This window comes from Nomascus leucogenys, chromosome 12, assembly GCF_006542625.1.
Source record: "Nomascus leucogenys isolate Asia chromosome 12, Asia_NLE_v1, whole genome shotgun sequence".
NCBI lineage: Eukaryota > Metazoa > Chordata > Mammalia > Primates > Hylobatidae > Nomascus > Nomascus leucogenys.
The window spans coordinates 50,354,503-50,367,679 of NC_044392.1; the positions used below are offsets into that span (position 1 = coordinate 50,354,503).

The 13,177-nt window shown below is 45.2% G+C and overlaps 1 protein-coding gene across 5 annotated transcripts in view; it reads right to left on the minus strand.

Moving 5' to 3' along the window:
• Nucleotides 1-13,177, minus strand: part of SETDB1 (SET domain bifurcated histone lysine methyltransferase 1) — a 39,570-nt gene that overhangs the window by 14,303 nt on the left and 12,090 nt on the right. For 3 of the 5 annotated variants that reach the window (XM_030824610.1, XM_030824609.1, XM_030824611.1), the window contains exons 4-13: nucleotides 11,205-11,239; nucleotides 9,734-9,833; nucleotides 8,461-8,586; nucleotides 8,096-8,297; nucleotides 7,155-7,228; nucleotides 6,033-6,223; nucleotides 4,427-4,553; nucleotides 2,069-2,225; nucleotides 1,821-1,979; nucleotides 257-889 (exon numbers count right to left, since the gene is read on the minus strand). In XM_030824610.1, the coding sequence (XP_030680470.1) occupies nucleotides 257-889; nucleotides 1,821-1,979; nucleotides 2,069-2,225; nucleotides 4,427-4,553; nucleotides 6,033-6,223; nucleotides 7,155-7,228; nucleotides 8,096-8,297; nucleotides 8,461-8,586; nucleotides 9,734-9,833; nucleotides 11,205-11,239 (1,804 nt within the window). Of the gene's footprint in view, nucleotides 1-256; nucleotides 890-1,820; nucleotides 1,980-2,068; nucleotides 2,226-4,426; nucleotides 4,554-6,032; nucleotides 6,306-7,154; nucleotides 7,229-8,095; nucleotides 8,298-8,460; nucleotides 8,587-9,733; nucleotides 9,834-11,204; nucleotides 11,240-13,177 lie in introns of all 5 variants that reach the window. The other 2 variants (XM_012511080.2, XM_030824612.1) reach the window with 2 other exon arrangements.

Below are 13,177 nucleotides of genomic sequence, written 5' to 3' on the forward strand. Positions count from 1 at the left end.
TAAAGGAAAGGAGCGGGGGAATCAGAGAACAAAAATAACACAATACACATGTACCCAAGGTTGCTCAGTGTGGCCACGTCAGACTCCAGCCTCCCTACCTCATAGCTTTCATGGAGGCCTTATAGCAGGAGTTCCAGGTGAGGGAGGAGGTAAAGGAAGATGGGGAAAGCAGTACAGATACAAGGCAAAGGAAGAGGTGAAAAGGACACCATAACAAAGTTGGAAGCAGGGGCAGCAATTACCCCCACCAACTCACTTGTCCCGACACCCATCCTTGCAGTCACAGCCAACCAGAAATTCAGGGCCTGTGTTAATGAAAACACCCTTGCCCGGGATACGTTCCTTGCTGTAGGCCACCTGGGGTGGAGGGGTTGTGTCAATCTCATTGACACAGGATAGGGGAACATCTTCCTTCCCATAAGTGATGTCCAAAATATAGTAAAAAGGCTTATAGGGCTGAAACTTTCGGTCCACAAGAACATATGGATCCAAACAGAACATCTCCAGGAAGAGGAAGTCACAGCCAGTCTCGAAAAGGTAGCGTTCAATCTCCTGCATTGTCCGAAGGCAGAGACCACAAGGTGTCTTATAGATAACATGAAAGCCCATCTTGCGGTTAACTCGACGCCGGGCTGTCATCCGCCGGAAGTCATACAGTAATGGGACCAGCAGAGGGTTCTTGCCCCGGTACTGCTCATTCCTCATAGGTCTGACTCGAGACAGACAGGTATAGCTGCAGACATGAGGTAAGTAGAAAAGCTTCTCCATGGGAGCACGGTAGGAGGGCTCTGCTGGGGCCCGCTCCAGCATGCCATGGAAGGCTGGGGGTGCTGGAGGGGCTGGGAGTGCTGAAGGCGCTGGGGCAGAGGCTGTGGAGCCTAAAGGTGATCTGCAAATGAGATGCAAGCGATCAGATCAGAAGGCAACAGGACCTCTGTTGTATAATTAACCCTCCAGGTAGCTAAGCCATTTCTCTCATCTTTCAAACAGCTGTGCTCCTGAAGCTAAAGATGATTCAAGAAAGATCTTCCCTTGCCCTACCAAACCTGGACAATGAAACTCCCTGGTTACTCTTCACTGACTGATAACATCTCTATTTCTCTTTTTTTTTTTGAGTTTCGCTCTTTTTGCCCAGGCTGGAGTACAATGGCATGATCTCGGCTCACCACAACCTCCGCCTCCTGGGTTCAAGCGATTCTCCTGCCTCAGCCTCCTGAGTAGCTGGGATTACAGGCATGCGCCACCACGCCTGGCTAATTTTGTATTTTTTAGTAGAGACAGGGTTTCTCCATGTTGGCCAGGCTGGTCTGGAACTCCCGAGCTCAGGTAATCTGCCCACCTCGGCCTCCCGAAGTGCTGGGATTACAGGCGTGAGCCGCCGCACCCAGCCTAACATCTCTATTTCAACAGTATACCTTTTCCTAAAATGTATTTGCCTGTGAATTATGGAAGTAGAGTCCAGTCTTCTACCAATGTTTTTTTTGTCTGCTGTGTATTCTAGAAATGTCCTTACTAACTCCCAGGATTCAAGGAAAGAGACTGTGGTGTTTCCTTTCTATTTTAGCAATGATGGCAACATGTTCAACAAGAAGTTTTAACAAATGGCTTTCTGATGATACCATATTTCCAAGCACCCAGCTTCCAATTCAATTATTCTTACTTTCTATTTCTTAGAAACTTCTATGGGTAAAGCTTCCTTTTCAAGTCCAAACTCTTCACCATCATAACCTTAAACTAAGCCCTTCAGAGCCAAGGAATCTTCCCCTACACAGTGGCCACTCATTGCTATCCTGCCTACAGAGAGCCTCAGATTTTCTCACCTATACATCTGGTTGATCCCAGGTTTCCCACCAGAGACATTTTCACTGAGTGCAGGAGATGTAGGGGAGGAATGACCAGAGCCCACAGATCCTGGTCGAAAGGACGTGCTCTTTTTGGCTACCTGCTTCCGTGACTGGGCAAGCTGGCTTTCCAAGCTTCTAGGAGATTAGAGAAGAGGGCATATAGTAAGGGATGTGGAAAATATAATATGAAACAAACTGAAGAAAAAAGAAGGAATAACACTCACTCACTGTCACCTGCTTGGGGGGATAGAGGTGGAGCAGGTGGGAAAGGTGGGGCAGGTGGAGCTGTAGGCTGTGGGAGTTCCACTGGCTTGAACTGGGTTCCAGTACCAGTCAGATCCTGTGTGTATTGGACAACAGGGCCTTTGCTCCTCACAGCACCTATAGGAAAAAGGAATTGAGCACTGAGAAGATGATAGCTATGATGCTTATATTCAGTCACACATCTGATCCTTAACTTATACAATATAAAAAGGCAGCAATGGCTGGGCGCGGTGGCTCATGCCTGTAATCCCAGCAGTTTGGGAGGCCGAAGTGGGCAGGTTGCTTGAGGTCATGAGTTTGAGACCAGCCTGGCCAACATGGTGAAACCCCGTCTCTACTAAAAATACAAAAATTAGATGGGCATGGTGGTGCATCTGTAATTCCAGCTGCTCGGAAGGCGCAGGACAATCACTTGAAACCAGGAGGTGGAGGTTGCAGTGAGCCGAGATCACATCACCGTACCCCAGCCTGGGCAACAGAACAAGACTTCGTCTCAAAAAAAAAAAAAAAAAAAAAAAACAGCAATGGACACATTTTGAGTAAGTGTTTAGACTCTCAGTTCCCATTATTGATGCTGGATCTTTTTTTTGATTATTTTTTTTTTTAATGAGTTTTTTTTTTTTTTTTTTTTTTTTTGAGAGTCTGTCGCCAGGCTGAGTGCAGTGGCATTCGCTCACTGCACTCCATCTGGTTCAGCATTTCTGCCAGCTCCGAGTACTGGATACAGGCACCCCACCCGCTAATTTTTGTATTTTTAGACTTTACTGTTTATTTTTCCTTTATTAAAGGCTGAAAGGTGAAGCAAGTTTATTAAGAAAGTAAAGGAATAAAAGAGTAACGGCCGGGCACGGTGGCTCATGCCTTTAATCCCAGTACTAAAAATACAAAAATTAGCTGGGCGTGGTTGCAGGCGCCTGTAACCCCAGTTACTCGGGAGGCTGAGGCAGGAGAATTGCTGGAACCCGGGAGATGGAGGTTGCAGTGAGCTGAGATGGTGCCACTGCACTCCAGCCTGGGCAAAAGAACTAGACTCCATCTCAAAAAAAAAAAAAAAAAAAAAAATTGCTACTCCGTCAACAGAGTAGCCTCTTTTTTTTTCTTTTTATAGTTAGTTTTCCACTTTGTTACTCAGGCTGAAGTGCAGCGGTGTGACCTTAGCTCATTGTAACCTTGAAATCCTGGGCTTCAAGCAATCCTCCTGCCTCAGCCTCGAGTAGCTAAGGCTACAGGTGCACACCACCACACTCAGCTTTTTTTTTTTAAGAGACAGAGTCTTTCTATGTTGCCCAGACTGATCTCCAACTCCTGGCCTCAAGTGATACTGCCACCTCAGCCTCCCAAAGTGCTGCGACTACAGATATGAGCCACCATGCTGGGCCTTAGATAAGACTTTATATTGTATCTTCCTATCTCAGACAATTTAATTTACCTAATTATTGTTATACTTTGGGGGAATATTTTCAGAAATATATTCTTTAACCAACTAATTTTGGCAGGAAAAATCAACCAGAAAGTATGACAGTAATATTAAAAAAGAAAACCAAATCTGTTATTTGTTTGTTTCTGAGACAGGGTCTCGTTCTGTCACCCAGGCTGGACTGCAGTGGCACGATCTAGCTCACTGCAACCTCGACCTCCTGGCTTCAATTGATCCTCTCACCTCAACTTCTTGAGCAGCTTGGACTACAGCTTAATGCCACTGTACCCAGCTAATTTTTGTGTTTTTTGTAGAAACGGGGTTTCACCATGTTGCCCAGGCTGGTCTTGAATTCCTGAGCTCAAGCAAACCACCTATCTGTCTCAGCCTCCTAAAGTGTTGGGATTATAGGTGTGAGCCACTGTGCCTGGCCAGGTCTGGGTTTTAAAGAAAACTGACTACACGCTGGATGTGGTAGCTCATGCTTGTAATCCTAGCACTTTGGGCAGCCGAGGCAGGTAGACAGCTTGAGCCCAGGAGTTCAAGACCAGCCTGGGTAACATATCAAGCCCCTGGGTCTATTAAAAAAAAAAAAAAACTAACCATAGATAACACACAAAACTGACAATTCTCATGTGGACAACAGAGGGTAACTACTATCACCCTAACCTAAAGCCAACTGTTTCATATTTTTATGTGGTTGTTTAGAACAAATTAGAGCCACAGCATGTGGAAGCAGCAGCACAAATGGATCACCATGATTGGAAACAACTCAGGGCACATATCCTGTTTCCAATGAGTATGCAGTGCAATCGTGCTAATCAAAGGATAGCCATTGTATATAATCTCCTTTGCTGGTTGGCCTGTTTCTTCCTTCTTCCAGGTATCTTTCAGGACATACCCATATTTGGACGTGTCCTGAGTTGTCCTTGCTTCTTCTCCAGTGCAGAGGCTGAGGATGTTTTCATGCTGAACATGGGCTCCAGCCGTGTAGAGCCTCGATAGATCCACTCACATCTTTTGTCATCCTGGGGAATTGAGAGAAAAGAACGAAGGGAAATAGCTTAAAGGCTAGAATCTATCCTGTCCTGTGTAGAGGATATATACCATGTGTCACCTCTGGGAAACCTCTCTGATGAGCCTTCAATTCCTTATCTAAGCTAAGCACAGTGGCTCACAACTGTAGCTAGTAATCGCAGCACTTTGGGAGGCTGAGGCAGGTGGATCACCTGAGGTCGGGAGTCAAGACCAGCCTGACCAACATGGAGAAACCCTGTCTCTACTAAAAATACAAAATTAGCTGGGTGTGGTGGCGCATGCCTGTAATCCCAGCTACTTGGGAGGCTGAAGCAGGAGAACTGCTTGAACCAGGGAGGCAGAGGTTGTGGTGAGCCGAGATTGCGCCATTGTACTCCAGCCTGGGCAACAAGAGCGAAACTCCATCCCAGAAAAAAATAAAAATTCCTTATCTACTTAATAAAGTATGTGCCAGGCTTCATGATGGGTATCAGAAACACAACAGTGAAAAATATATACTCCTTGTTTAAGGAATTACAGGAGCAACAGATATCTATACTGAGTATAAGAGGCATGACAGCTGGGCACAATAGCTCACACCTATAATCCTGGTATGTTGAGAGGATGAGGCAGACAGACTGCTTGAACTCAAGAGTTCGAGACCAGTCTGGGCAACATGGCGAAACCTGTCTCTACTAAAAATACAAAAATCAGCAAGGTGTGGTGGCATGCCCTTGTAGTCACAGCTACTTGGGAGGCTGATGTGGGAGGACCACTTGAACCCTGGAGGTTGAGGCTGCAGTGAGCCATGATTGCACCACTGCACTCCAGCCTGGGTGGCAGAGTCAGACTGTCTCAAAAAACAAAACAAAACACCAAACAAAAAGTATGATAAGGATCATAAGGCCTTAGAAGTAACGGGCTGAGGTAACACCAAGAAGAAATATAATTTCTAATTTCTTCTGGCTACTCTGGGCACACTGCCTATCAGGTAGCCTTGTTCTGCAAGCAGCAGTATTAAAAAATGTTTTTAAAACTTTTAAAAATAAGAAATATGATTCTAAGAAGGGAGAGAGAAGGGAGAAAAGGATGAGTACAAAATATCTAAGAGTTAAACTGAGCCTTGAAAGATAATCAGGACTCCTTGATCCCTCTTCTTCGTCCCACTATCCTACTAAAACCTTAACTCTGGAAAAATGGAATTGGCTGCCCTTTCTGTACCTACACACAATGTGAATACTCCTAAAGAAAAAAAATAAATAAATCAAAACCATGCAGATTAGTATCATAATTCAGATAATTTATTTTCAACAATGACCTGCAGAGGAACAACAAAAAGGACAAAGTAAAATTTGACCAAAAACAGTGAGAACACATACGAGGATAAGAAAGAGGAAGGCTATGGAATAGCCATAAAACCATCCTCATTACTGCTTCTTAAGTTCCCCCCCACCAATCTCTGCCTCCAAAATTCTAGGGAAGAACAGTACCAGGAAGAGGATCCTGACTAGGCTGCCATCCACCTCCTCAACTCGGGCCTTCCACCACGTGCCTTCCCACTCAGTCTTGATAAGCTGGCCACTCTTGAGCAGTACCATGGGGCGGTTGGGGTAGGCAGTGACATACTCCTCTATGAAGTCACGGCAGGAGATGTCTTCTATGTCTTCCCAAGTCTTTTTCACTGTTTCAAGGAAGAGGTAGAACTGAGAGGGCAGGTAGGGCATGTCTTGATAGGGAAAAGGCTGGCCAGGAGACATTTGATACTTTTTAAGTTGAAAAGGAGAGAAAAAGTAAAATCAGAACCTCAAGGGAAGCAAAGCCAAGACCACCTAAGTAATAAAGCTAATGTACAAACTGCACAAACTGCACACACAAATCAAGTAAATACTAAATAAGTAATGTACAATATAGGCAATTCACTTTTTTTATACAAACGGATATTTCTCCTCTGGAAAATTCAAGTGGAAATTCTTGCTCACTTGTTGATAAGTCTAGTGGTACATTTAAAAAGATCAGGTGGCATCATGAAATGAAAAAAATTAGTCCTTCCTTCTCATTCTCTATCAGGTTTTTAAGAGACTCAGAATGTGTTTACTGTCATGTTATGTGTAAACAGAAGTGTTAGTTCATTCTTCTGCAGTTAAAAATGATTGTTTCCATAGGAGTCTGCTCCCAAGCCAGGATAACAAATATAGAGGACACTATGATGTTCCATCTAACACAGCTTCTGTGGAAAGCATTATGCAGACTACACATTTATACAAATGTTAGGTGCAGTATGACACTAGGAAAGAAGTAACACCTTTTCCAACTTAACTCACTTAGAAATGAAACTGAAGCACATCTATAACGTGAGCAGTCTACTCAAGGCCATTCATGATCTTCTAGTGTCTCACTCTTTGGCTACAAAGACCCAGTCCCAGAGATGAACAATAAAACTGTATCTCTTTTGGGAGCAAACTGACCTTTGGGAGCAAAAGACATCAACCAAACTTAAGCTCTTTGAGACTGAAATACCAAAAACACTAGGGCTTTTCAACTGGATGTCCTAAGAAGAAATATAAGGTAGAGGAGGAGAAAACTGAGCTAAGGAATAAGGGAGAAACACTCACGTGGCCGGCAAATGGGATACAGTTCTGACTGTGTGACATAGGAAGCATAGCCATCATCAAAGAAAATGAGAAACCTGTAAAAGAAGAGTGACAGTAGAAAGATCTGGGGGTTATGATATTTAACATGATCCACAGAATTATTTTATGATAGCTTCTACTTCTCTGGATCACAACACGATACACTCCAGGGAAGACATTCCAGTCTACTACTTTATTCCTGTTTTTCTTTCTTCTCAACTTGAGAGTTAGGAGTTCTCCCTTAATTTAACCAATACCTCCCTACTTTTTAAAAAAACACATATACATATAAATGTTTTTGAGACGGAGTCTCCTTCTGTCACCCAGGCTGGGGTGCAGTGGTGCAATCTCGGCTCATGGCAACCACTGCCTCCCAGGTTCAAGCAATTCTCCTGCCTCAGCCTCTCAAGTAGCTGGGATTACAGGCATGCGCCACCACACCCAGCTAATTTTTGTATTTTTAGTAGAGACAGGGTTTCACCAGTTGGCCAAGCTGGTCTCGAACTCCTGACCTCAAGTGATCCACTTGCCTTGGCCTCCCAAATTGCTAAGATTACAGGCATGAGACACTGGGCCCAGCCAAAAAACATACATTCTTTTTCCTCTATCAGATTCCTATGCTGCTAATAACCATTTAGTCTCCATTTCTTTCTTCTGTGTGAATCCTATTCCCCTGACCATTAATCAATCCTCATTATTCTCTTCCTAGTTTTCTCTTTGAGGAAAGAAAAGGAAAAAAAAACAGGAGGAGAAAGAGGAAGAAAGAATCACCCACATGACTCCTGTGGTAAAGAAAGAGTAAGGGTTTCAGTCCACTAGGGACTAAGAAGACAAAAGCTAATTGTGGTATCTGGTCTATGGCACGAACAGGGCAGGTGCTGTGCTCCCAGCCTCTACCCCTTTACAGTCCTCTGTCCAGGTACCTGAGCTTGTTTTTGACGTTTGGTGTCTCAGCTACAATGCCAGCATAGAGCCAGACCTGATTCCCATCTTTGTATTTGGCGACCACCCGACTGCCCACATACAGCTTGTCAGCAGGAGGGTGGTAATCATAGGCAATATGGTTCCCCGACAGTAGACTCTTTCCTTTGTTGTCAAATTTCACCTTGTATTTCTTCCCTGGCCCTGAGTAAAAGGGAAAGATAAATCCTTTTAAAAACTGCCAGTTTCTGTATAAATCCAGGCTGCTACGTGAGAGACAAATGGGAAGGTTATGGGGAAAAGAAACAATCAGCAGTGGAGGGTGCAGGTTGCCTTTCAGGAGTGGTTCCTCCAAGTTTGCACATACCAACTGTCTGGATGGCAATAAGGGTGCCTTTGTGCCAAGTCTTAGTTCTCTTCTTGCCCAGAATTCGCATGCTGACTATCAGGTCACCATCTTTGCTTAGTTCTCCAGACATCTGACTCAAGGTTCCTACAGAAGAAGCAAAAGTTATTCTAAAGAGTTATGACATAGATTTGGTAGAGAACGGGAAGGTAAAGAGGGTAGTATGGTAATTAGGGAAAGTGGGGTAATTTTTTTTTTTTTTTTTTTGGGATGGAGTCTCGCTCTGTCACCAGGCTGGAGTGCAGTGGTGCGATCTTGACTCACTGGAACCTCTGCCACCCCGGGTTCCAGCGATTCTCCTGCCTCAGCCTCCCGAGCAGCTGGGACTACAGGTGCGCAAGGCGCGCACTACTACACCCAGCTAATTTTTGTACTTTTAGTAGAGACGGGGTTTCACCATGTTAGCCAGGATGGTCTCTATCTTTTGACGTCATGATCCGCCTGCCTCGGTCTCCCAAACTGCTGGGATTATAGGTATGAGCCACTGTGCCCGGCCAATTTTTTTTTTTTTTTTTTTTTTTTTTGAGATGGAGTCTCGTTCTGTTGCCCAGGCTGGAGTGCAGCGGCATGATCTCGGCTCACTGCAACCTTCACCTCCCGAGTTCAAGCGATTCTCCTGCCTCAGGCTCCTGGGTAGCTGAGATTACAGGCGTGCGCCACCACGCCTGGCTAATTTTTGTATTTTTAATAGAGACAGAGTTTCACCATGTTGATCAGGCTGGTGTCGAACTCCTGACCTTGTGATCCGCCCATCTCGGCCTCCCGAAGTGCTGGGATTACAGGCATGAGCCACCGTGCCTGGCCCATCTGGAGAATTTTTAAACTTTTTTTTTTGTAGAGGTGGGGTTTCACTATGTTGCCGAGGCTGGTCTTTAATGCTGGACCTCAAGTGATCCTCCTGCCTCAGCCTCCCAAAGCTGCTGGAATTACAGATGTGAGCCACCACACCTGGCCTCAAACCTTTTTGTAACAAGAGTCTGAGTGATTCTCTTCTCCCTAATCTCCACCTGAAGTAGTCATGAGGATGGAAACAGCCTACATGTAGGACACTAAAGAGGTACTGAGATAAAACCATCACAGACTGGAAAAATCACCATCAATGTAATTGGGATTTCATAACTACTAAGGATAATGAGTCTGGCATGTCACAAACAATTAGCAGACACGAGACTTAAGATGAAATCTCTCTAAGAATTCACCTCCCATCTGTACCCAGGTATTTCTTGACCCTAACCTTTATGCAGATCCTGGGAACTGCTCTTCTTGTTGACAGCATCCATGAACTTCTGAACATCTTGGGCTGACTTTCTTAAGGCAGCCATGGCTTCACGGAGCTGTAGAAAAGTGGATGAGGAAAACAAGTTTTGAAACAGTAGCATGGGTTACAAATAACTTCAGAATAAGAAACAACTTGTATTTCACAAAACAAAACGGAGTGAGTTATGTTTGCAAGCTTACGGTTACCTTATCCGGCAAAGCTGCCCTTATTTTTTTTTTTTTTTTTTTTTTGATATGGAGTTTAGCTATTGTTGCCCAGGCTGGAGTGCAATGGCACAATCTCGGCTCACCATAATCTCCGCTTCCCGGGTTCAAGCGATTCTCCTGTCTCAGCCTCCCGAGTAGCTGGAATTACAAGCATGCGCCACCATGCCCGGCTAATTTTTTTTTTTTTTTTTTTTTTGAGATGGAGTCTGGCTCCGTTGCCCAGCCTGGAGTGCAGTGGCGTGATCTAGGCTCACCGCAACCTCTGCCTCTCAGGTTCAAGCGATTCACCTGCCTCAACCTCCAAAGCAGCTGGGACTACAGGCACATGCTACCACGCCCAGCTAATTTTTGTATTTGTAGTAGAGACAGGGTTTCACTATGTTGGCCAGGCTGGTCTCGAACTCCTGACCTCGTGTTCCACCCGCCTCAGCCTCCCAAAGTCCTGGGATTTCAGGCGTGAGCCACCGTGCCCAGCCTAATTTTGTATTTTTAGTAGAGACGGGGTTTCTCCATGGTTAGGCTGCTCTCGAACTGCCGACCTAAGGTGATCCACCTGCCTCAGCCTCCGAAAGTGCTGAGATTACAGGCATGAGCCACCACACCTAGCCTCTTTTTTTTTTTTTTTTTTTCGAGACAGTCTTGCTCTGTCCCTGAGGCTAGAGTGTGGTGGTGCGATCTCAGCTCATTGCAACCTCTGCCTCCTGGGTTCCACTGATTCTCCTGTCTCAGCCTCCCAAGTAGCTGGGATTACAGGCATGCACCACCATGCCTAGCTAATTTTTGTATTTTTTTAGTAGAGACGGGGTTTCGCCATTTTGGCCAGGCTGGTCTCGAACTCCTGACCTCAGGTGATCCACCCACCTGGAGCTCCCAAAGTGCTGAGATTACAGGCATGAGCCAATGTGCCCAGCCCAAAGCTGCCCTTGCTTAGAAACCTAGTTCAAAAATCAACATTTCAATGTTAGAAAGCTTTTCTTGATTAATTTACCTAGCAGACACTGCTAAATTCTACTTTCATACAACACTCCTTTCTAGTGAAAGCATTTCTTGCTAACCTCTTTTTGAATTCTTACAACATCAATTAGAGGACTGCAATGCAAAGGGCTGATCACAGGGTGAATGATTAGATACTGACAGCTAAACTGATTAAATGGTTAGGCCAAAAATTCTCCTATTTTCATATTCTTATCTCTCACCCTTCCCTTACCATCCTAACTTACCTTCTGGTCTTTTGGAGTTCTGCTCCCAGCATCACCTATGGACGAGAAGAACTCTAATGAGTGTAAGAGACTTACACAGAGGAACTTCTGGGAAATTAAGAACTAACTTACTCAAAAGCATTATTATGGGAGCATTATCGATAATAACTGAAAATAATCTTGATATAGGTATATACACAAATATAAAGTACTCAAAAGGGTCTGGAAAGACACAAAGTAAATGGCCAGGTGTGGTGGCTCACACCTGTAATCCCTGCTGCCTGGAAGGCTTTGGTGGGAGGACTGACTGAGGCCAGTTCAAGACTAGCCTGGGCAACATAACAAGAGCCTGTCTCTTAAAAAAAAAAATTAGGCCAGGTGCGGTGGCTCACGCCTGTAATCCTAGCACTTTGGAAGGCCAAGGTGGGCGGATCACCTGAGGTCAGGAGTTTGAGATCAGCCTGGTCAACATGGTGAAACCCTGTTTCTACTAAAAATACAAAAATTAGATGGGCATGGTGGCGCGTGCCTGTAATTCCAGCTACTGGGGAAGCTGAGGCAGAACTGCTGGAATCCGGGAGGCAGAGGCTGCAATGAGCTGAGACTGCGCCACTGCACTCCAGCCTGGTTGACAGAATGAGACTCTGGCTCAAAAAACAACAATAATAAAAAATAAAAATGTATAGTTCAAGCCTGAGCAACACAGCAAAACCCTGTTTTTACAAAAAAAAAAAAAAAAAAAAAAAGGCCGGGTGCAGTGGCTCACACCTGTACTCCCAGCGCTTTGGGAGGCCGAGGTGGGCGGATCACCTAATGTCAGGAGTTCCAGACCAGCCTGGCCAACATGGTGAAACCAAACCCCTTCTCTATTAAAAACACAAAAATTAGCCAGGCGTGGTAGCAGGCACCTGTAATCCCAGCTACATGGCTTCATGAGAAGCTGAGGCAAGAAAATCGCTTGAATCAAGGAGGCAGAGGTTGCAGTGAGCCAAGACTGCACCACTGCACTCCAGCCTGGGTGACAGAGTAAGACCCCGTCTCAAAAAAAAAAAAGTAGGATAAAAATAAAATGTATAGGCCGATGGTGGTGGCTCACGCCTATAATCCCAGCACTTTGGCAGGCCGAGGTGGACAGATCACCTGAGGTCAGGAGTTCCAGACCAGCCTGGCCAACATGGTGAAACCCCATCTCTACTAAAAATACAAAAATTAGGCCGGGCGCGGTGGCTCACGTCTGTAATCCCAGCACTTTGGGAGGCCGACACGGGCAGATCACGAGGTCAGGAGATCGAGACCATCCTGGCTAAAACGGCGAAACCCCGTCTCTACTAAAAATACAAAAAATTAGCCGGGCGTAGTGGCAGGCGCCTGTAGACCCAGCTACTCGGGAGGCTGAGACAGGAGAATGGCGTGAACCCGGGAGGCGGAGCTTGCAGTGAGCCCAGATCGCGCCACTGCACTCCAGCCTGGGCGACAGAGGGAGACTCCGTCTCAAAAATAAATAAATAAATAAAAAAATAAAAAATAAAAAATACAAAAATTAGCTGGGCATGGTGGCGCGTGCCTGTTATCCCAGCTACTCAGGAGGCTGAGGCAGGAGAATCACTTGAACCAGGACCCGGGAGGCGGAGGTTGCAGTGAGCTGAGATCGTGCCACTGCACTCCAGCCTGGGCTACAGAGCAAGACTCTGTCTCAAAAAACAAGAAAAAATAAGTGTAATTCAGTGGTTTTTGGTAATTCAACTATCATCACTATTGAATTCTGGAGTGATGAAAAATTTCATCACTCCAAAAATTTCCTCATACCTATAGCAGTCATTTCTCATTCCTCCCTCCCCCAAACTCTGGCAACCACAGATTTTTCTGTCTCTATGGATTTGCCTATTCTGAACATCTCATATAAAGAGAATCATGTAATATGCGGTTCCTCAAACAAGGTTCATCTATGTTGTACCATGTATCAGTACTCCATTCCTTTTTTTTTTTTCGAGATG